Source organism: Taudactylus pleione, unplaced genomic scaffold (assembly GCF_031769625.1).
Source record: "Taudactylus pleione unplaced genomic scaffold, aTauple2 ptg000454l, whole genome shotgun sequence".
NCBI classification, from domain to species: Eukaryota; Metazoa; Chordata; class Amphibia; order Anura; family Myobatrachidae; genus Taudactylus; species Taudactylus pleione.
The window spans coordinates 4,305,629-4,331,210 of NW_028284856.1; the positions used below are offsets into that span (position 1 = coordinate 4,305,629).

General features: G+C 43.4%; 1 protein-coding gene across 3 annotated transcripts in view; it reads left to right on the forward strand.

Annotated features, from left to right (window-relative positions):
• The first annotated feature begins 5,945 nt into the window (after positions 1 to 5,945).
• The window catches only part of SLC4A4 (solute carrier family 4 member 4), a 309,463-nt gene continuing 289,826 nt past the window's right edge, over positions 5,946 to 25,582 (forward strand). For all 3 annotated transcript variants that reach the window (XM_088448350.1, XM_088448352.1, XM_088448351.1), the window contains exon 1: positions 5,946 to 6,344. In XM_088448350.1, the coding sequence (XP_088304476.1) occupies positions 6,331 to 6,344 (14 nt within the window). In that variant the 5' untranslated portion in view covers positions 5,946 to 6,330. The remainder of the gene's footprint in view (positions 6,345 to 25,582) is intronic.

Sequence of the window (25,582 nt, forward strand, 5' to 3'; positions counted from 1 at the left end):
GGCACTGGCTAGTATCAGAGCCAGATTTACACACACATATATGCCCCACTTGCACAGATCTCCCCCTAGCAGCTGACCCTCCTCACCTTTTTCTACTTTGTGTGTTTCCCGTCTGCATATTCCAATTTCCTTCCCTCCTCAGTGCTGCTGCTGAGCTCCGATGCCTGAGTACTTCCTGGACTGGTCACCTGATCGGCAGAAGTGTCCTTCAAAGCTCAAGGCAGCCCCCAGCTACAGGCAGTGTCTGAGCTGGGGGCTGAGCTCTAACTGCCTCATCTCTCGAGGTGAGGCTGAGCTCTAACTGCCTCATCTCTCGTCTCTACCTGTATTTCCAGGGAGTGCTGCAATTTTGGTGAGTTCTATAAAAAATTATCAAAATAATACAAACAACATATTTATAAGTCATAGATATCTTCTTTGTATTATTCTAGTCATTTTTATAGTCAAAACTCTGCAGTCTAACAGGGAGTATGACAGGGAAGGCTCTGTCTCTCCTGCCTACCCTGAAGTGTACTGGGGCAGGCTACATGAGCTCAGTGCAAACGGCTGTACGGGGGAAGCTGTGGGAGGTAGGCCTGCTTCTTATTCAGCCTCCCAGAAATCAGGATACCTTTGCAGCTTACCATTATGAACATGCTGCTGGGCTCCAGTGGAGTCTGTTGCCGCCTTACCGGGAGCTGGATCATCAACCACTTTTACTCAGCCCTGCAGTGCTTCAGCTCCGCCTCCAGCTTCAGGAGGGACTGGGAGCCTGGAAGTCATGCTGTGTCCCTGGCACAGACAGGGGATCCCCGGGATGTGCTGCAACAGCCACCAGTGACTCTCTGCAGCTGGAGGAGCTACACAACTCTCAGCAGCGACTGCAGCACCTCCCTCCTCCTCTCCCGGGGCCGCTGTTACATGGATCAGACCCCTGATTGACCCCCCCACAGTGCAGCTTATTAGTGGATGGAAGAGGGCATACCCAGGCCCTTCCAACAAGCCCGGACCAGGTAATTAGTACCTGCTCCCCTCTCTGCTCCCCTGCATGTCACCCCATCCCTGTGTCCCGCAGCTGGGTCTGTATTCTGAGAGGATAGAACATTTCTGTCATTCTCCGAGTCCCCGACCCTTGACACAATAGGCTCCACCTCCTAAAGGATATGGGACTCAGGAACCCTGTAGAATCAATTCTCACCTGATGCTGTTTCATCTTAAGGCTGCAAATGATGTGCCACATACTGTAGGCTGCACATAGACAGCAGCCCCAGAAATAGGCGACCCAAAATAGCACATGGTGGTCCGGCCCGGGGGGCATATGCCTCCCTGCCAACTGGCCTAGTCCGGCACTGGCTATAAAGCAGTAACCAAGATGTTGTGGATGGTAGATATTTTATTCAATGGTCTACAATAGTAGATTGATGTGAACGGTGTCAGATATCCAGTAGCAGTATTTCACACTTTGATAGGGAGTTTATAAACTGTTTCAGTGGTAGAAATTTAAACGGCTCAATCCAATTAAGTGCAAGTTGGATCCTGCAAGACGTTCTCATGGCAACCTTGCACTGCGAATTACATTTGCAATCCAATTTCAAACTCGTGTTGATTTTTCAGAGGAAATGTGCATTTTTTTGTGCGCAGCCCCCTAAGCAGGTGAAAAGGTAGGGAAAATCTTTACGTTAAGGTAAAAATGTTGGGACACAGTGCATGACCTCTAGAGCACCACTCCCAATGAATAACTGCACTTGGAGGGGTTTACATTGCATAATTTGGCCAATAAAGATATGTCAGTTGTCAGGTGAATTTCTCTAAAAAGCTCAATAATGGGTTACATGATGTAGGACAGGTATGTGGAGGTGTAAATGATGTGGGACAGGTATGTGGAGGTGTAAATTCTGTGGGATAGGTATGTGGAGGTGTAAATGATGTGGGATAGGTATGTGGAGGTGTAAATTCTGTGGGATAGGTATGTGGAGGTGTAAATGATGTAGGAATAGGTATGTGGAGGTGTAAATTATGTGGGACAGGTATGTGGAGGTGTAAATGATGTGGGACAAGTATGTGGAGGTGTAAATGATGTGGGACAGGTATGTGGAGGTTTAAATGATGTAGGACAAGTATGAGGTGTAAATGATGTAGGACAGGTATGTGGAGGTGTAAATGACATAGAACAGGTATGTGGATGTGTAAATGATGTGGGACAGGTATGTGGAGGTGCCAATGATGTAGGACAGGTATGTGAAGAAGTAAATGATGTAGGACAGGTATGTGGAGGTGTAAATGATGTAGAACAAGTATGTGGAGGTGTAAATGATGTGGGACAGGTATGTGGAGGTGTAACTTATATAGGACAGGTATGTGGAGCTGCCAATTATGTGGGACAGGTATGTGGAGGTGTAAATGATGTGGGGCAGGTATGTGGAGGTGTAAATGATGTGGGGCAGGTATGCGGAGGTGTAAATGATGTGGGACAGGTATGTGGAGGTGTAAATGATGTGGGACAGGTATGTGGAGGTGTAAATGATGTGGGACAGGTATGTGGAGGTGTAAATGATGTGGGATAGGTATGTGGAGGTGTAAATGATGTGGGACAGGTATGTGGATGTGTAAATGATGTGGGATAGGTATGTGGATGTGTAAATGATGTGGGATAGGTATGTGGATGTGTAAATGATGTGGGATAGGTATGTGGATGTGTAAATGATGTAGGGCAGGTATGTGGATGTGTAAATGATGTAGGGCAGGTATGTGGATGTGTAAATGATGTGGGACAGGTATGTGGATGTGTAAATGATGTGGGACAGGTATGTGGATGTGTAAATGATGTGGGACAGGTATGTGGAGGTGTAAATGATGTGGGATAGGTATGTGGAGGTGTAAATGATGTGGGATAGGTATGTGGAGGTGTAAATGATGTAGGATAGGTATGTGGAGGTGTAAATGATGTAGGGCAGGTATATGGATGTGTAAATGATGTAGGACAGGTATGTGGAGGTGTAAATGATGTGGGACAGGTATGTGGAGGTGTAAATTCTATGGGATAGGTATGTGGAGGTGTAAATTCTGTGGGATAGGTATGTGGAGGTGTAAATGATGTAGGAATAGGTATGTGGAGGTGTAAATGATGTGGGACAGGTATGTGGAGGTGTAAATGATGTAGGACAAGTATGTGGAGGTGTAAATGATGTGGGACAGGTATGTGGAGGTGTAAATGATGTAGAACAGGTATGTGGATGGGTAAATGATGTGGGACAGGTATGTGGATGTGTAAATGATGTGGGACAGGTATGTGGATGTGTAAATGATGTGGGACAGGTATATGGATGTGTAAATGATGTAGGACAGGTATGTGGATGTGTAAATGATGTGGGATAGGTATGTGGATGTGTAAATGATGTAGGACAGGTATGTGGAGGTGTAAATGATGTAGAACAAGTACGTGGAGGTGTAAATGATGTGGGATAGGTATGTGGAGGTGTAACTTATATAGGACAGGTATGTGGAGCTGCCAATTATGTGGGACAGGTATGTGGAGGTGTAAATGATGTGGGTTAGGTATGTGGGGGTGTAAATGATGTGGGGCAGGTGTGTGGAGGTGTAAATGATGTGGGGCAGGTATGTGGATGTGTAAATTATGTGGGGCAGGTATGTGGAGGTGTAAATGATGTGGGACAGGTATGTGGAAGTGTAAATTCTGTGGGACAGGTGTGTGGAGGTGTAAATGATGTGGGATAGGTATGTGGATGTGTAAATGATGTGGGACAGGTATATGGATGTGTAAATGATGTAGGACAGGTATGTGGATGTGTAAATGATGTGGGATAGGTATGTGGATGTGTAAATGATGTGGGACAGGTATGTGGATGTGTAAATGATGTGGGACAGGTATATGGATGTGTAAATGATGTAGGACAGGTATGTGGATGTGTAAATGATGTGGGATAGGTATGTGGATGTGTAAATGATGTAGGACAGGTATGTGGAGGTGTAAATGATGTGGGATAGGTATGTGGAGGTGTAAATGATGTGGGATAGGTATGTAGAGGTGTAAATGATGTAGGGCAGGTATATGGATGTGTAAATGATGTAGGACAGGTATGTGGATGTGTAAATGATGTGGGACAGGTATGTGGAGGTGCTGTATTGATGGAAAAGGGGCCTTTGAGCTTGCAGATGACAGGTAAAAGTGAGAGATAAAACATGTATAAATACACTGAAAAATTACTATAGGGCATTTTTCTGTGCCCCAAAATGTTGGAAAGACTTTAATTTGCTGGAAAACACTTGCTAGCTATCAACCATTAATAGGTACCTCCAGTACTTTCCTTATGGCCACTAGCAGCCTTCTACATGATCCTGCTATCTCAGTTGTCACTTTTTTGGGAGGCCAGAATGGTTTCCCCATTGTTCATGCACTTCTCCCATGTCATATTTTGTAGAAAAGTCGTGCACCCTCGCCGTGAATAAATTGCCATTTCTAATGGGATCGCATATTTCTCGGGGGCTTTTGTGTGATGTCTGTGAGTTTCATGAAACAAACTTGCATTTGAAAACTTGCACCTAATTGGATTGAGCCCAACGGGCCTAGTTTTAGGAACCTCAATTTCTTGTTGAAAAGCACCAAGATACTGTAGTTGCAGGTTTCTCGAATCAATACATTAATCACCATTATTTTGTCAGATATGAAATTGGGCAAAGGATTAGTATTTAAGGTGAGATTTACAGAGGTCACAAAGCTGACTGGTTAATGGTTTGCTCAGATATTTGCCCACAGACAGTGTTGGTCCTAAGTGGTGTGGCATAAAAGATTGACACTATAAAGGACACTAAATTGTCGATGTGCAATAGGTCGACTGTGACATAAGGTCGACAGTGCAAAAGTTTAAAAGGGTTAATTGGTAGACAGGTTCAAATGATCTACACAAAAATGGTTGACACTTTTTTTTTTCATTTAACCCCAACCCTAATAGTCCCCTCCCAAAGTCTTACCCTAACCCACCCTCAAGTGGCTAACCTTAATCCTAAAAATGTTGGAAAAGCATAAAAACATTTGTTGACCATTTTTGTGTTGACCATTTGAAGCTGTTAACCATTTGCGTGTCAACCGTCTGGGGTCGACCTATTGACTGGCATCCTATTCATTGTCGATCTTCTATCGGGATAACGATCCTGGGTAAGGTAACAACATTATAAAATAACTGGTTGCCAAGATGTGCCAACTTTGCATCAACTTTCACTTTATCCTGAATCTCCCCTGAAAAAGAAAACACCAAACAAGCATGAAAATAGGAATAAGGGACTATACTGTAGCTTAAACTACAGTATCAATAGCATCACTCTGTGTCACCTTGCATCCTAATGCTGTGACCTCACAGCCAGGTGACACTCTACAACCCTCATGTCAGGTACTGTAGCAAGGCCCTGCCCTTCCTGGCTCTCAGCACCACCACCCCCTCATCCCTCCCGGCATTCACACTAAATAATTCATGGTTAATAAATAATAGCTTTCTAGAGGGAGGAGGAGGAGGAAAAGGGAAAAACTTGAAGCACTGTATCATTTCTGCAAGAAGACTTCTTTCTCTTGTTAGAAAAGTAAGCTATTATTGTGTGTGGAAGCTTGTCCCAACAGTCTGGGAAGATCAGTGATACAGACTGGGAACCAGTTTGCTGTGGCAACTTAGAAAACTAAATAAATGAATGCATGCATTAAAGGCTTACCACTGCAGAGAAAGAGAGGAGTTAGAGCACACAGAGCAAACCACCAGCCAGGCAGGGCTGTGACCATATCACTCCTTCCCTACCTCCTGTCATATGTAGGCCACTCCTCCCCAGCAATGTAACTCTAGTGGGCTGGAGAAGGAGGGAGGGCACTGTCAGAGGGGAGGCACTAGGCAGTCTCTCATGTAACTATTAAACGTGAAACCAGAGGAGACTTATATCAAAGCTGTACTTTGCAGCTTCTCTATGGTTGTGCTTGGTTCTATATATCCCCTCATGCTTCTCCCCCTGAAAGGAGAGAGATCCACCCTCACATTTCTCACCTCAGCTCTGCCTTATTCCTTCTTATAGTATTTCCAACAGCCACAGAGTCCCGGCAGCAGCAGCAGCAGCAGCAGGCAGGACAGTAGTGTGACAGTCCAGCCAAGAGGAGGGGTATCTCCTCTTACCAACCCTGTCACTGCCAGCAGCAGCTGCTCCGCTCTTCTGTCCACTTTGGGGCTATTATTTTAAATGAGCAGCTGGAACTAGATCTATAGGTATCACCTTTATTGTCTTACTTTCTACACTCCTATTTGCCGTGGAGCTACAGGTGAATGTGAAGAGAACAGCAGCTCTTAGGACCGTGGTGACATGCAGAGCATAAGGTGAGTGGTCCTCCTTGCTACTGTATTATACATGAGAGTGTGTGATGGAAAAAGCCATGTGTTTACCAGAGTTCCTGGCAGGCAGTTGTTAGGACTGTGAGTGTGCCTGTGAGGTGTGGGAGAGTGTGCAGAAAGTTTGAGAAGCGATTGCTGCAGTATGGTTCTCTGTGGCATGGATTGGCAGCTGTCACTGGGCACCTGTCTATGCTATGCACCGGGCACACACCCTCTTCCTGGCACAGCAAGACCATGTGCAGGCTGCTGCTGCTAAATGACATGCAATATATGAGTGCTTACAGATCATGTGCGGTGTAATACAGCTTTAGGGATCATGTGCACTAGCCTGTAACCCACTCTAATGCTGTGTAAAGGCTGTTTTAAAAACCACTTTAATACCAGACTAACATTGTAGTGCCAGAGGAGGCAGCAACGCATCTGGAGGTTGGATACATCTGTCACTTTGGTCAGATCAAAGGGTTAAAGCTCGGTCACGTCTAGGGTACATCAGCAATTCTCTGGTACCGTATACTACAGAGGTTCCCAAACTCGGTCTTCAAGGCACCCTAACAGTCCAGGTTTCAAGGATATCCATGATTAACCACAGGTGACTTAATTAGTACCTCAGTCAATTTGATTTAACCACCTGTGCTCATCCATGGATATCTGTAAAACCTGATCTAATCTGGGGCCTTGAGGACCGTGTTTGGTAACCTCTGATATACGGTTAGTAGTACCTACCCTCCAACATGACCCATTCCATTAGGTACAAAACAATCTGCTTCTGGACTTCCCACCTAATGTATGATTGCAGTCACCTGTGTTGAACTAGGTAATTGATGAGACAGGTGTTTCAGCACAGGTGCCTGCAATAATAAATTACGAGGGAAGTCCAGGAGCAGAGCATTTTGTACCTAATGGAACGGGTCATGTTGGAGGGTCTGGTAGTACAGTGGTTCTCAAACTCGGTCCTCAGGACCCCACACAGGTCACATTTTGCAGGTCTCCCAGCAGAAGCACAGGTGTATTCATTACTCACTGACACATTTTAAAAAATCCACAGGTAGAGCTAATTATTTCACTGATTCTGTGAGGAGACCTGGAAAACATGCACTGTTTGGGGTCCCGAGGACTGAGTTTGAGAACCTGTGTAGTAGTACAATACCATCATGTGCCATATAACACACATACATGAATCATGTGCAAACCCACAGAAGACTGCTTACTTCTTGCTGCAATAAAAGACTTCATTATATGTTCACAGTCACTATATAAAATAGTACAAAACTTCTCAGCAATCACATGCGTTTCCTAATCTGAGCTCAGAGTTCACTATACCCAAGAGATTGCCCAGAGGTCAAAGCTGTAATATAGGATAGCACTATAATGTAATCTGATTAGTAGAGAGGACACCAAGTCTACTACAGGATGAAAGGGTGCAGTACCCATATAATCGGTTTTATAAAGTAATCAATAAAGGTGCATACACACATAAAGATTTTCTGTCCAACCATCCAACTAGTTGATTGGTTGGAATAAAAATCTGGTAACGTATGGGAGTAAATGATGATGAGCAATTTGCTCCTAAATGCCAGAAAACAGATGAAAATGGTCGTTCAGACAAGTTTGTTAAATGTTTGATCTAAACAATTTGTTCAAACAACAGTTTTTTTTTTTCCATTTTCTGGCGTTTGGGAGCAAAATGCTGATTGTCATTTGCTTTCATACCTTACCAGATTTTCATTCCAACCATTCAACTAGTTGGATGGTTGGACAGAAAATCTTTAGGTGTGTACCCAGTTTAAGAGTGCCAAAGTAATATCAGCTGTCCCTACATTTCCAGGGATTTAATAAAGCACACACAATCTATCTCTCTTGTGGTTAGCGGGGGCCATGCTGTCGAATGCCGCATGGCCCCCGCCATCACGTTGTTGCTCCCGATATTGTCAAGTGTGTATGCACTTGCCGATACCGGGATCCCCGCTGGTCCCGTCGCTAAAGAAATCGTGCTTGGTACACATCGTTAAATGTGTAACCAGCATAAGGCAGCACTCAAACTATTCCAAACGATTGCTGTGGGGCAGGGTTCTAACGGTTACTTGGATATACACACACTTACCTTACCCATCCAGAAAGAATGCAGAGACCAGCACGCACATTGAAGTATCAAGAGACCTTTATTGAAGATAACTACCAGGGTGTAGTTGAAACGGCCGTCGGGCACTTGTGATGTCTTGATCCTTTCTTTCAATAAAGGTCTCTTCATACCTCAATGTGAGTGCTAGTCTGATGAACTTGGATGATTAGTTTAACTCAGTGGTTCTCAAACTCGGTCCTCAGTTTTTCAGGTCTCCTCACAGAATCGCAAGTGAAATAATTTGCTCCACCTGTTAATCTTATAAAATGTGTCATGGTGCCCATCCACTAGACGATTAAGTTGAGCGATTGAACGATGACGTTTGTTCAATCGTTCATAAATCGTATGCAAAAATGTCTAAAACGACCAGCGATGCGCGTGCCCGCTGGTCGTTTAGACATCTATCATCGTGCAAACATGCCGGTTAACCTGACGGTAACGTCAGGTTGAGCATGTTTGCAGATGATTGATGAGCCTACACTGAATGACTGCTCGTTCAGTGCAGGCTCATCACAGACTGACAAACGACTGCACGATTACAATGTCCTAATCGTGCAGTCGTTTTGATGTCTGCTAGTGGATGGGCAACTTCAGTGAATACACCTGTGCACCTGCTAGGTGACCTGTATGGGGTCCTGAGGACCCAGTCTAAGAACTACTGCTTTAACTAATGACAAGTAGTAGTGACTTGACCTTTTTTGAAGTAATTTTACTTTCTGTTATACTGGACTAATAAACTACTGTAGTTTTTGTGATGACCCGTAACACAGGCTGTCATAGACATTGCACAACATGACTATGGGGAGGGGATATCCAATTAGCTACGGTAAATTACCGCGGCTAGGTACCTCGCCTGGGGCTATCCAGTTAGCCCCGAATTCGGCCCGATGCCGGCACTTACCAGGATTTCTTTTTCGGGACCTGATGCGTCCCGAAAACTAATCCACTATAGGTGCTGTTTTTTCACCAATATAATAGGATAGGGTGAAAAAAAATATTGGTGAAAATTGGGGGTAATTATCGTAAAAATCCCCGTTTTTCAACAATCACGGGGATCAATTAGCGCCCGAACAGCGTTCGGGGCTAATTTGATACTGCTCTATGTATACTTAAATAAATGGAATATTGCTCTTCTTGCCCTGGAAATATTGTGTAATAAAATGTTGTAAATGCGATTTTAGATCGTCAGTTATACTTCAGTACTGATAACGAACCATATATAGCACTATACAAATCTGATTACTGTGTTTACTGTACATACAGTGTTGTAGCAACTTGCATGTCAACTGTACAAATCTGTGTTTTCATTGTATTGCTCAGTATTATAAATAGAGTGAAATTTACTAAGTAAGCATTGCAAAGCCCAAATGCAAGTCATTAGAATAATGTAATTCTGATGGATTTTTCTGTACATTATAATGAATTCTATACCATTATAGTTATCAGATTTCAGTAATATTGCATGTGTATTGCTTTTTAAGTATTTTTCAGCATCTACTTAACAATAGCTCATCGGTTTACTGTAGAACGTATTTATAATTTATGATAACATGATGCACAGAAAGAGATAGTTGTCACACAAGAGAAACCTGCTTGGTAGTACAAGTGAGATCTTTATAATGTATGATTTTAATTTATTCAATTAACATAAACAACCAATTTTAAAAATGGAAACACTGCTTTAGGTGAAACTAAAAAGTCACAGAAGTTTTCATATGACATATCAATTAGATTTGGATGTGAGATCTGTTTTATTTAATCGCAGTAAACCAAAACTGACATGTAATTAACAGATGACCCATTAGTGGTTTTCCTGCTACTTGTTAGCATAAACAAATTATTTTAAGATACAGACAGTGGCTTTTATCCTAGCAGTTGTCTATTCATGGACTTTTCTTGTAATTCTTCACTATGTGTGAATTTAAATCAGTCCTGAATATTTGTTATGTAGCCAAAACTCTGTTCCTGCAATATCTCAGAATGAAATGGCCTTTCCTTTTAATCACCTAGGGTAATTTTTATAGCTTCACGTATTTTATGAATTACACACGCAACCAGATTCATAGTTTGTTTTGGTGTAATTATTTATGTAAACTGTGCCGATAATATTCCTACTGGGGCGTATTGAAAAATACTTTGCACTAGAATCCTTCCAGGATAATGCCAGTTAATAGACAGCTATACCAACAATGCTGGATGTGCAGCAAATATATTAAATTGAATATCAATAAAATAGTTTCTGTACACTCTTAGGGGCATATGTATCAAAGCTTGATGTGAGATATATATCACCAACCAATCAGCTTCTAACTTACATGTTGCAGGCTGTGTTTAAGAAATGATAGATTGGAGCTGATTGGTTGGTGATATATATATTTCACAATTTTATCTCACATCAAGCTTTGATACATATGCCCCTTCTGTGAAAAGGTAGGCGGGTTTATATATGGATTGTCAGCAAGATATTAACAAAAGGTTTATTTCTCTTGCAGTGAAAGGAACTGTAATAATATTGTTGCCCTATACCAGGACCGATCTCACATAAGATAAGGCCATTGTGCTATTTGGGAGACTTTTGTAAAAACAGTCAGTGCAGGTATTATAAATTTAGAGCATTTCTGCCCAATTCATTTTCAGTTGCCCTTCTTTCTGCATATTTTGTATTTTGTCCTGTAAGTGACTGTATACTTATTCAGAAGACTTATCTAGACAAAACATCACATAGTGTATGCAATTTGCAAATACTTCCAGAAAGTAATCTGCAAAAAGATAGCTAAAATGTCTACAAACTTTTCCCATAGTAAGTTACTGTAGCTTGGAAGAAATTGAAGATGTATTCTGTCAGTGGTGACTTATAGGGTTATATTTACTAAAGTGAGAGTTTTTAGAAATGGAGATGTTGCCCATAACAACCAATCAGATTCTAGCTATTATCTTCTAGAAGGTGCTAGTTAAATGTTAAGTAGAATCTGATTGGTTGCTATGGGCAACATCTCCATTTCTAAAAACTCTCACTTTAGTAAATATACCCCATATAATTCAGTTTAATATGTAATATAAAATTGTGTTTTATAGGTGCATGCTGTTGCTACACTAAGTTTTAGTGTTTTTGCTTATTGTGGAAGATTTGACTCTTATACAGAGAGGTAAAGTAGTTCATTATTTTTATCTCCTTGGGTAGCAATACAAGTTTATTTATTCTTAATAAGAACTTGTGGGTCAGTATTTATAATTGTATTGATCATAATTCCACTTGTGCTGAAATAAGTTATGTAGTCTATATGTAGCCACAGTGACAAATGTTTGTAGTAAGTAAAGCACCATGTACTGTTTTCACATTTTCCATTCCTTGCCTCTGGGCTGCTTGCGAGTTGATCGCAGATCTCTAATTGACCAGCTCCTGGCATTCTACCCGGGAGAAGATTGCGTAACGCAACCCACAGATGATCAATTGATCTGCCTCCAAGAGTGCATTGATTAGTGAAACCTGTGGTATAGAGTAATGTACTCCCTAGTGTAAGCAATAAGGACATTAGAAGCTATAGGTTTGTGTAACCATGTTAGAGCAAAGGTTTTATAATTAGGGATTCCAAAAACAAGATAAAGAATCCACAAAAAATGCAGCATTAGGGGACCTTCCATACTGTCCACGACACTTACCATGCCTCCCCCTACCTCGCCACTCCATTCATATACAGTTGCGCTTCTCAATTTATCCACTTACTGTTCCATCATCAGTGGTAATTGCTGTGCTATCAGGGCTATTGGGAAAATCCCAGTGAAATCTCACTCCTTAAATAGACTTTTGGTTCTTCCTAGGTAAGCGAATGCCCTGCTCTTGTAATGGAGAAATGCATAATGTTAGTGTGTGGTAGCATAAAAAATTGGAAACGTTGCTAAACTGCAAGGAATGAGTCCCCAATGCTGAGGGGGATCCTGATTGGTAGCGCTAGATGCTGATCGGTAAGCGTTTACAAATGTGACCACTCTTCACTAGTACCACTTCCCTAAAACTAGGTACACACTTACACACGATATATAGCGAGCGCATCGGCAGGTGTACAACCGATTTATCTGTGAACGGCATCGGCAGATATGTCTGCAAAACAGCCGATATATCTGAAAGATATATATTGGTGCATCTGCATGTGTGCCCATGCACTGACTGCAGGGACTGCTAACACTGACATCACAAGTGGGCAGGCAAATTTAAATGCCCACCCAGTTGTGATGTCAGGCCAGACATTTAGAGCTGCCGATTGGGTTGGTAAGTGTGTATAGCTTACCAATTAGCCACTCGGATGGCGAATTGTTCTTCTGACCGATCCATCAACTAAGTGTACACCCAGCCTAAAAAACCCTATACATGGGACCTTCTCGATGTCTCCAATCACTCTGCCCTCTCCCCCACTGACAACCTGTACCCAACAATGAGATCTAGTACAGTGACACCCTACCTTCTCACCTGTTTAAACACTAAATTATATGCAGACTTTTTCCATTTGTTACAGTACATTTATTCAATACTGATACTTTTTTTTTTCATGTGAAAAACAAAACATTAAAAATAAACACAAAATTCCTCCAAAAAGTAAACACTGTAAACTGAAGCCACACAAGTGATCAGCAGACTATTGCATCATCACAACAATGTATCAGTATGCAGATGAGGGTCTGTCAGCTGGTTGGCTGGTGGCTGCATTCACAACAGTGCCTGCAAATGTAATGCGAGGACAGAGAGCTGAGGAATCCCTATCAGTTACACTGAAACCCATCCGGTGTTCTCTGTTTCTCTGCCTCTAAGAAATACATGATCTCAATACCACAAGCATGCCCTTGTGAATGGCTTACAAACTCTGCTTTATTTAGTCTTCTCCCCTATAGCTGAAAGGGAAGAAGATGCTAATAGAGGCCTTATTTCTGGATAGTTGTCAGGCAGTGTGTTGGTGTCTACAGGGTTCTTTGAAAGTTTAAACAAGTTTTAATAATAGCCTTTACGTTTACTTTATTACTATAATAATGCATGTATAAAATGAATGAGCAGCATGGCAGAATGGTATCTGTAGCATAAATGATAAGGAAATTAAAAGGCACAAAGGAGATCTGTAATGAAACAATGGTTGTGAATGATACAGGAGACACAGTGCTAATAATCTACTGCAGACAGTCTGCCACTACTACTATAAAAGGGTTAGGTATATATCAGACTCCAGGTTTCTCAGGAATCTGAAAGATTGCCTGGCCTAGCAGATCTGCCCCCTCCTCACACCATCCACCAATACCACTTTCAGACAGAAAATGGCAAAAAACACGGATTTTTCCCGACTTTTGCGTACCGGGTTGTTTTGCCATCCTCAGTCTGTACCCCCTTTAGACAGAAGAGCAAATTACCGGGTCAAAACTTCAACCCGGTAATTTGCTGATTTACACGTGTATTTCTTCTGTCTGAAAGGGTCAACACGGGACTAAATTCCTGTGTCTCTGACCCTGTTAAATTCCTGGGTCGAAGTCCCGGGAATTTAGACCCGGGATGACCCTTTCAGACAGAAAAATGTCCCGTGTAAATCACCAAATTACTGGGTTGAGATTTTTAACCCCTGTAATTTGGATTTCTGTATGAAAGGGGTATGAAAGAGGTATTATTTACTCCCTTCAGGCTTCACCCTGACATAGGCTATTAGTGATAATGTCCCCTTGTAATAGGTACTTGGTATAGTTTATGGTCTTGTATCACCCTGTCATTTACTATGCTCTTCATGGGGCATTAATAAGAGGCCTGTCAACAATATAGTCTTTATTCTGGGGTGTGTGTGTGGTGTAGGTAGCTGAAGGAGAGGGGCACAGAAAGTCTTAGTACATGGCATTATTTTAATCCAGTCTATTCCATGCCTGAGCTGGCAGGTTATAGTGTAGAATAAAAAGTTAAGTACATTGACTCCACCTATAGGAGGTGTTTGATGATACTGGCACTGGCTTTTTTCTGTTTCATATGATATATTTTTTATATTTTCAAATGGCTTTTTTGCATCTAAAAAGGTGTAGAGTTATTTTGGAAAGCTGTACATTTTAGTCAACGTGCAATGATCCACAATATTAAATGACGACTTTGCCAATCATTAAGTACTTTCTTGACCTGCAAGATGACTGTTTTATAGGTATATAATCTTATAGGGTGTATATGGGGTAGATTGCCTACAATAGATTAAATATTTATGGGCCCATTGAAAAGGAAAATCACCTTGCTAGTCTGGGTTTGAACAGTTGGAGATGCGATGGGGCCCTCATTCTCGCTGGCGCCTCATCACCATAGTGCTACCCAGAACGCCTGCATGCACATTGCAAAATCCTTGTACTACAATGGTGGTAACACTACGGAAATTGTTTGGGCTAGTAATGTTGAACATTTGGCACACAACAAGAAAAATGTTTTGCCTACTCCCAATACCCAGCAAAGTGCTGAATACACGTGTTGTTTAGAAACTCATTTTATACACACTGTTGGGCTGTACAGAAATTGGGTGCATGCATTCCTGCACTGCTTACAAGGAAAAAATAAGTCTATGGACCTCATTCAGAGGCGCTTGCAAAAAGCGAGTGCTTGCACTGAATGAGGGCGGACGCTTTTTTTATTAAACTGGCCTCCTGGCTGCTCGCTAAGCTGTGGGTGATATTTATGCATGGGCGTGCATAAATTAGCCACTGGGACGTCAGCGTTTGGGGAGTGGTCGGGGAAACGCAGGCGTGCCAGTCCGTTTGAACGCCGTTGCATGGGTGTGCATAAATTAGCCACTGAGACGGCATACGCAGCTTGTGTACTCACTGTGTTTGACCTGTTGTAATTGTGCATGAGGGGCCGATGTTACTCGATGTTCCCGATGTGTAAGCAGGACTGCAAGGTATTTACGGATGTGCAAAAGTGATAGTGGGCGTCTCTATACTAGCTTTGCGATTGCATGCATTAGCATATTTTCGCAGCAGACTTGCGTGCGTAATCGTAGCTGCGCGCGTAATAGTGCTCTGTAATGAATCAGGCCCCATGTGCTTAATCTGTTACTAGTCACCATCATCAGTGCAAGCATGCACCAGCCCTACACAAGGTACAAAAAATACTTCTGTAAAATTTGTATTTACACTTCCATATGATTGTGCATAGCCCACAGTGGCATCATCACACCATAATTACACTTTGCCTATGGGAAAATGCTCCATCGCAACCCAGTTACAGCACTTAAGTGATGTGATTAAAATGTATTTGCTCAGTTCTGGAGCATGAGCAGTGTAAAACATGCAACGTACAGTATGCTACAGAAACAGGCGTACAGGCCCAGAGTACGTAGTGGTCACTATGATACAAACTCCTACATAACCTCAAAATGTAATTTTCATATGTCTATGAGTAATAAATGATTGTTTGATGAATCCATATATCCTATAGTCAGTATACTGTATGTGTATAGTGTGATATGAGAAGTTGGCTCTTATCAGTAAGATACCCGTATGTTTATCATACCAGTAGGTAAGTTAGATGACAGTTATACTTAACTCACACTATCAGTAATGTTTTTTTACTGTGAAACATTCTTGAAGTTATTGCATTTCAGTCATACAGTTGAAATCAGTTATGAGCATTGGTGCCCCCCTCATTTTTCAAAGGGACGTAATGCACCCAAAAAAGGGCCATGGCTTCATGGGGAAGGGCCAGGGAAGAGACAGGGGAGGCCAGGAGATGCTGGGGATGAAATAAGAGGAAGCTACAAGCAAGAATGATAATAAACAGAAATTTGACAGGCCCAAACAGCGCCCCCTGACCTGTGGTGCCCTGTGCGATGGCACTGGCCGCACTACCCTAGCTACGGCTCTGATTGTACTTACTGGGACAGTTCCAGAGTTATCTGGAAACTAAAAGGCTTATCTATTCAACTTTATGAAATAGAAACTTCACTGCATTCATTGCTTGATGAATATGTGAAGTCTGCTGAATTGCATTGTTCTGGATCATAAGATATATAAATTCATACAGTATTATTGCCAGATTGTATTGTATTATTGTATCTAAGGAGCTGAGTGTAGTGTAGTCTGTATTATTCCATGAGAACATTTGCTCTCTTTTAGATCTGATGAAGTTTTGTAGCCATTAATTCCCAGATAATTAAAGAGTTTTTATGGTCCTGTTTGGTAATTAATAATATGGAAATGTCACAACCCTGATGGTTCTGAAATAGTAGCTATTGTCTAATTTAAACCTGTTCAGGTGTTTTAGAGCAGCATGCAACTGTCTAACTGGCTTTGCTTTGACCTCTGCTTTAATTGTTACGATAGGCGTAGATGTGGAGCCTTTCAAACTACATCTGTTATGTTTAGAAAAATGTTTATGGTTTTATTGTTGGGTACTTTTTTTATAGAATGATTTTCAGATCTTAAAGAAATTCAGTTATGAAATTATAGATTTGTCAAAAATCCTTTTTAAAGGACAAATGTGGTCCTCCCTGAGTTTCACCTTTGAAATATTGGATTAAAAGATCAGAATTGCCATGCTGTATGTAAAAACTTTGCTCTATTAAGGGTCTATTTATGAAAGGTGGCAATTCCTATATCCTACGGGAATGAGCTTTTCATAGGATTTAGGCCTTTTGCCTATATATCAAAGCTACCCTGCAGTGAAGTATATCTATGGATATCGTAAGCATTCTGCGAAGCTACCTATGGGGAAGCCTATTTGTCATGGACAGCGGCTGCAATTCGATAGTACCTAGTGGATGGTGTTAAATGGCTGTGCACACAGGAAAAAAATTGTTATTTATATATATATATATATATATATATATATATATAATTAGCTGAAGTATCTTGCGTGGTCTGGGTTTAAATATACAAGTTATTATGTTTTATTATGTTATGTTGTCCAAATCCATCCAGTGGGAAGGCCCAGAACAGGCTCCCTGGGTCAAAGTTCTGCTCGTCGCACTCCGCCATTAGGTCCGACTGGGGCCCCAACCACTCCACTATGCATCCCAGACCAATTGCCGCCCCTCTGAGAAGTTTTATTATATTATGTCGTCCAAATCGATCCAGTGGAAGGCCCAGAACAGGCTCTCTGGGTCAAAGTTCTGCCCAGTGCACACCAACGGGAGGTTCTCCCGGGACCTCAACCCCTAGTATGTCTTCTGGGATCCAATGTTACCACTCTGTGAAGTTTTCGTCCAAATCCATCCAGTGGAAGGCCCAGAACAGGCTCCCTGGTTTAAAGTTCTGCCCAGCGTACACTAACGGGAGGGCTGATCTGGACCCTAACCCCCTAAAACCTAGCCAGGATCCAACTGGACCACCTCACGTTTGTTTCATCCTAATCGGTGAAGGGGTGTCCGAATGCATAACTGGACAGACAAACAAACAGACCAATGAATTATATATATAAGATTTGTCGCTCTGTCGAATTGTCGCTATGTGGTCTAATAGCTTACTTTTTGATACTAAATAATTATGTAAGATTAGGCAGCTTTACCTTGAGAGCTGTGGAAGATATTCGCCAACAAACAAACTTTATATATATATATATATATATATATATATATATATATATATATATATATATTACATGTTTTCCCTATTTTGATTTTAAACATACTTTATATTTTTTACGAATATGGGACTGGAATAAGCCAGGTCCGTGACACCTCACTGCCATAGGAAGCGGTAAGAATACTCCTATCATTGCCAGTCAATGTCACAATCACTCAGATTCCCCAGACACTTAAAAAACAGTCAGAAATAAAAAATTTTTTTTAGAACTGCAAAGACTGGTGTATGAAAAACCTGTCTTTTTGTCTGATTTGATCAAGTATACCCCTTTGGGGCCCATTTATTATTATTATTATTTTGATCAAATAGTTATAATTTTTAATCACCGCTGTTCATGGCAATTAGATATTAAACACAGCCTGCATTTACTATGATCACATCAAGAGACAGGGGGCTTTCACTTATTGGGGCCTGCCGCACTGCTGTGCATGTGGGGTCTGCTCACCTTACATGTGCAAGTGGTGAGTTCCAGGGAGGGATCCTACAGATCCTTCTCATGATGCTTTTTGCGATCTGTAGCCTACTGGCTACAATGGCTTATGCCATCTTCAAATGGCATTAGCTACCGTGGCCCAACTCCATCAAGAAAGCAATCCCCATAGGTTTCTATGGAATGGGTATGATATAATGCGGCCGGCGGTTCGATTCCCGTCAGCGGCAGCCCGACAGGAGCAGAGTTCGAAGCAGCGGAAGCACGACAGCGCTGGAAATCCCGATCGTGGATAGGTAAGTATAGACTAACCTAACCTAACCCCCCCTAACCCTAACCCTCCTTAGGGGTGCCTAACCCTAACTTCCCCCCTCCAAGTGCCTAACCCTAACCACCCCCTTCCCCGCTGCCTAAACCTAAGTCCCCCGGGGGGTGCCTAACCCTAAGTCCCCCCCGGGGGGTGCCTAACCCTAAGTCCCCCCCGGGGGGTGCCTAACCCTAAGTCCCCCCCGGGGGGTGCCTAACCCTAAGTCCCCCCCGGGGGGTGCCTAACCCTAAGTCCCCCCCGGGGGGTGCCTAACCCTAAGTCCCCCCCGGGGGGTGCCTAACCCTAAGTCCCCCCCGGGGGGTGCCTAACCCTAAGTCCCCCCCGGGGGGTGCCTAACCCTAAGTCCCCCCCGGGGGGTGCCTAACCCTAAGTCCCCCCCGGGGGTGCCTAACCCTAACCCTCCCTCCCCCTAGCCTAACTCTAACCCTCCCGGGGGGTGCCTAACCCTAAGTCCCCCCCGGGAGCCCTAAACCTAACCCTCCCCCCCCGCGGCTGTCCGCTCGTGGCGCCCCGGCATCACTACGATCGTGATGCCGGGCGCCGGTCTCCCGGCGTCTGGGAAATGCGGGCGTCTACATCTAGACGCCCAGCATTTCACCCATGCCGGGATAAGACAGTCGGGAAGCCGGCTGCCGGTATTTAGGCTGTCGGCTTCCCGATTGCTTCCCGTTTCTATGGGGGCTGCTTTTGTGGTCAAGAACGGTGGACCACAGCAGATATCTCCTGCGATCCCCTGTAGATACATCCAGGGGACACATTAATTATTAAATAATCACCTTAGACTGTTAGAGGTAAGTACAGTAACCAGTCAGGGGTAGGACTTATCTCAAAACAATAAGGGGGTGATTCAGAGGTAGACGCAGGGGCGGCATCGGGAGCAAGTGGCTGATGTTTTCCCTCTGCGCATGGGTCCGAGATGATCTACGCATGCGCCCCAATGGTTACCGCACAGTGGTGCAGATCAAAATTGCAAGGAGATCCATGTAATTTCTGTGGTAACTGGGGGCGTAGCTAACAGATGTGGATGTGCTAGCGGTTGCAGCTAAAGACACCGGTGTTCCAATAGTGCGCCATTTTATGCGCATTGGTGGAATTATGCCGCAGCCAGTGAGCGTCTCAATGGGACACCCATCAGCCACGTCATTACCATAAAGACACAGTAGCAGCTGCACCAAAATACGCAGCCGCTTCTGCAACTGCCTCCACCTCTGACTCCCCCTGAATATCTGCCACCTATAGTGTGTACTATAAATAACATTGATGAAAGTCCCTGACGAATACAGTAGTCTGGTCCTGAAGTCGTCAGATATTAAACATGACACCACACAGACAGCAAACACAATTGAAATTCTTGAAATAAGATCTATTAGTATAAATAACTATGTAACATGTTCACCTGGAAATATGTCTCTTACATGACACATTAAAATAAATGTTATACGTTTTTGGGTTTTAGTGTGAAATAGTTCCAAAAAATATTTCTCAAAACTTATCTTACTTTCTAATCTAATTAATCATTATGAAAACCTTGTCACCTTTCATTCTAGTGACAATGTTGCAGTATATAAGACACCTATATCAAGGGTTATAGTATTGGTTATTGGTTCATTTTCTATTTTCAAACCGTTTTAATTGTTTATGTGATTATGCCATGGATCTCTATTTGGGCTTTATTAATGCTGACAGATGTCTCTTCCTGTTGCCCCACTGACCAGACATCATCAGAAAATAACAAGGTTCAGCTTGTTAAAATATTTTTGGAGCATCAGCATTTTTTTTGGTGACATGATGATGACACTTTATTCTGACAGACATGATATAGATTTTCCCAGTTATCGTTGCTAAGACTGGAAAACCTTGTCATAACAGTGTGTGGCACTTTCAGAGCCTATTAAAGAAAATCATAACGCACTGAGCATTGTGGATTGTTTCTGTTTAGACTTATTGCTGACATAAAGAACTGTAGCAGAATAACAACTATAATTCTTAATTTTAAGCTGGAAAAAATTACCTGCTATCTATCCTGTCCCTGTTTTTTTCATTATCTTATTCAGTGTAAAGCAGTTTATGGATGATTGTCACAAATTAGGTAAATGTCTTATTTTAACATGCCTATAACGCAGGATATTTTACAGATATCTACTACGTTAATAAAAGAATCGAGCTCACTGCTGTCCCCATACAATGGGGATGTTGCGGTTGTACTATTTATCAAGCTCTGCAAACTTAAAATTTCAAAGCTTGATTTCAGTAGCTAACTCCATCATCAGATGTGTTTAGGTCACTCTTACCTATTGGAAGAGCCGCTGGAGTGCGCAGACGGCTGCATTTAGATCCCTCCACCTTCACTAGCGAGCGCCTACGCAGGACCTGGCAGTGTACATTTTTGCAGCTTTCATTAGCGGCAAGAGGCTAGCTTTTTGGATTCTCCTGTCCTGTATTGGGAGCAATAATTACTAGTCCTGAAATGTATACCGAAATCACTGCAAATAGCTCCAATAAGGAACTTTAGGTTTCAGGGCATTTATAACAATGTTAAGAGGTCCCTAAGCAGTTCAGGAATACAATAAATTATAAAGTATTCTGTCCTTGAAGCCTCTTCTGTTACATTGCTGGCCAGGGGTGTATCTAGGGATCTGAGCACCCCTGGCAGAGTAATGGACTGGCGCCCCCCTCCCTCAATATTTTCTGAATAATTACATTCCGTAGCCATCTCCCTGAGGGGCAGGAGAGAGATAGATTAAGGGACAGGAGAGTGAGCCACTGAGGGGCAGGAGAGAGAGAGATTACGGGACAAGAGAGTGAGCCACTGAGGGGCAGGAGAGAGATAGATTAAGGGACAGGAGAGTGAGCCACTGAGGGGCAGGAGAGAGATAGATTAAGGGACAAGAGAGTGAGCCACTGAGGGGCAGGAGAGAGATAGATTAAGGGACAGGAGAGTGAGCCACTGAGGGGCAGGAGAGAGATAGATTAAGGGACAGGAGAGTGAGCCACTGAGGGGCAGGAGAGAGAGAGATTAAGGGACAGGAGAGTGAGCCACTGAGGGGCAGGAGAGAGAGAGATTAAGGGACAGGAGAGTGAGCCACTGAGGGGCAGGAGAGAAAGAGGCTGAGGGGCAGGAGAGAGAGACGCTGAGGGGCAGGAGAGAGAAACTGAGGGGACAGACACAGGAAAACACAAAGAATAGACAGTAGGAAACAACATCCATTCAATGCCAGTCATAACTGTTATAAATAAGCCTTCCTTATTATGAAAGTAATTGATGACTGGGAAAAAGTTCTGAAGCAGCTGAGCCCCAACCCCTGGCAGAGGTTCTGCAGCAGCTGAGAGTCTCTTCCTCCCCTGGGTTATACCTTTCAGCCATGAAAGGTCAGTTGATCAGCACCGACGATTGACGCAGGGTCCTGGGGAAGCATCCTTGCTCCTGGCGAGTTGAGCCGTGCAGCAGCCGGGGCGCCATGCTGCGTGTGTGCGGCGTGATGTGGAGCCCCGTGGAGGTCGCAGCCTGCCGTGCAGTAGCCGGGGCGCCATACTGTGGGTGTGCAGCGTGATGTGTAGCCCACGGAGGTCGCAGCGTGTCACCTGCAGGAGGGCGCGACTATGGAGACCAGCAGTAGCAAACTGCCCAGCCAATACCACCGCACCTGCATGATCACCACCCCAGCTGCCAGGCAGCAGCCGATGGCAGAATGGCACAGAGGGGGATGCGGAGAGGACACCAATGAAGGCAGATCAGGCCTGGTCACCAGACACTAATCTATCCCTTGGCCAGGTGTGGCACCCCTGGCAAGTGCCATCCTGGCCAATGGGTAGATACGCCCTTGTTGCTGGCCTTTTTATTTGACCTGCAGTGTGTGCTTCTAACTCTGTGACCTACAGTATGTAAGTTTGTGTAAAGGATAGCAAATTCCATCAACCAGCATGATCTCGGCTATTAAAACTGGTTTTGCCTTTTAAATTATTGTTGCTTTAAATCTACAGCCTTAATCGCTGAGATCTACACCGCTCTACAATCCTTCAAATGGGCTCTCAAGACCCACGATTCCAGCTCTCATCCCAACTTGCTGCTACATGCTCCTTCCTCCCTGTCTATCCCAACTGTGTCACACCTGTTTGTCTGCCCCTCCCCTTTAGAATGTAAGCTCTTGCGAGCAGGGCCCTCTACCCACGTGTGCTTCTCCTTACTTTATTTTCATCTACTTCTTACTTCCCACTGGGGTACTTAACACTTGGTTGCTTATGCTCTGTTGCTTATTTGGGTGTTATGGTCAGTAATGTAGCAATATATATTATCCATGTCCTTGACCTGCATTGTATTGTATTGTACAGTAAGTCACTTTTTTGTTTATGTAAGGCACTGCGGAACACTTGTGGCGCAATATAAATAAACGATAATAATAATTATGCTGGTTCACTAAACTCGCTACCTATTACACATCCCTACTGCAGCAAGGGAGGCATGTTCTCAGAAACAAAGAATGTATTGCAGCCAGAGTCAGTAGCAGAGCCTGAGATTCGCTATACAGCAAGTAGAGATGAGCCGCACTGTTGATAATTGTGGCCTACTTGGTGTAGAACTGGAAAGGTTAGTAATAGGCACCAGCGGAATGTGTATCATGAAGCTTAGGCCACACAGATATCCTTAACCAGAGTTATAGGTTTATTGAAGTAGACAGTGGTACAGTGGTACTCACAGTAACAGGGAGTAGAGTATAACGGAAATCAGCAGAGGACCACCTGGTGTTACGTTAACAGCAGTAACGGGCTCAAACAATGGGGTCATGCATACTACACAGCCATGTAGTACCACCGTGCTCGGACACAGTGACAAGCTGGTTCCATGCATGTGAAGAAGCATCCCCAGTGGCCATCTTGGTAAAGGACGCTCAGTGGCTTCACTAAGTAGGAGATGGAGACAGAGCTGGAGCGCACTCCTCTCCAACACTCACAGTAGCAAGGGATGCATCGCAGAAGTTATTAGCAGAGTTAAAGGGTATGAGCAGAGCATGAGGATATGAATTCAATAACCTTGTGACTTGCATTTATTAAAGTCGTTTTTTTATGGAGTGCCTGGATCCGTAGTGCACAGACCCTGCATATCATGTTGAAACAAACAAGATAAAGCACCATTCTAATTATGTTGGCAACATAGGTAATTTTGCACACCTGTAGGTATATGTTCTGGAGGCAGATTTAGTAGCCAGCCATTTCTAAAGACTGGACTTGATGGAATACACACTGGGGAAACAAACTGCTGCAGACTATGAGAAATTGTGTCTGCTGGTGGTATGGTGGGTCAGAGCCTTCAAATCAGGACATTTGTGAGCTATGCAGTTAGACTGTGCCTCTCGTGCATTTATCTGGTCCTTAGTCTTACTCAAGTTTTTAGCTTGTAGATTAACGCTAGAAATGGACAAATGAATGCTGCTTTACTGTACATGTATTTTACTGAATGTGGGTAAAACTGTTGCTACCAGTAGCCATATAGAAGATCGTCAGTAAATAGGTTGACAGTAAATATGTCGACACCAGATGGTCGACGTGTGATATGTCGATATGTACAAAATGTCGACTGACAAATGGTTGACAGTGCAAAAGGTCGACAGGTACAAAAGTTTGGCAGTGGTAAATGGTCGACACAAAAATGGTTAAAATGGGGTTTTTTTCGACATTTTTAGGGTTCGGATGAGAGTTAGGCACTTGGCGGATGGTTAGGGTTGCCGTGGAGTAAGGCATACTTCCCACTGTACAGCTGGGCCCCTTAAACAAGCCTGGGCAATTAGTAATCACTCTCATCCCTACTCAGTGCCTATAATTTTGTGATGTTACAGGAAGTCTCTTTGGGGTATAGTGAGCAAGCTTCTGTCATGAAAGTTTACATTAGATAGACAATGTTTGGGTAGACAGTGGAAGATAGACAGGCAATAGATAGACAGGGACTGAAGGTTGGCAGGGTCTGAAGATCGACACACTAAAGGTCGACTGGTAACAAGGTCGACAGGTACGGAATGTCGACAGTCAGTAGGTCGACAGGGTCTGAAGGTCGACAGGGTCTGAAGGTCGACACACTAAAGGTCGACTGGTAACAATGTCGACATGTGCGAATGTCGACAGGGACTGAAGGTTGACAGGGTCAGAAGGTCGACACACTAAAGGTCAACTGGTAACAAGGTCGACAGGTATGAAGGTCGACATGGTCATCAGGTCAACACTCATATGGTTGACGTGCAAATGGTCGACATATGGTTTGGTTTGTTTTTTTAGCCCTAATCTTTACCCTAACCCTCCTCTTGGTGCCTAACCCTAACCATCGGGGGAAGTGCCTAACCCTAACCGTCGGAGTAAGTGCCTAACCCTGACACTAACCCTTAAAAGAAAAGTGTCGACCATTTGACTATATGAGTGTCGACCTACTGCCTGTCGACCTTGTTACTAGTCGACCCGTCGGAGTAAGTGCCTAACCCTAACACTAACCCTAAAAAAATAAAAAATTTGTTGACCATTTGACTATATGAGTGTCGACCTACTGCCTGTCGACCTCCATACCTGTCGACCTTGTTACTAGTCGACCCGTTGTAGTAAGTGCCTAACCCTAACACTAACCCTAAAAAAATAAAAAATTTGTTGACCATTTGACTATGAGTGTCGACCTACTGCCTGTCGACCTTGTTACCAGTTGACCTTTAGTGTGTCGTCCTTCTGACCCTGTCGACCTTCAGTCCCTGTCGACCTTCATACATGTCGACCTTGTTACCAGTCGACCTTTA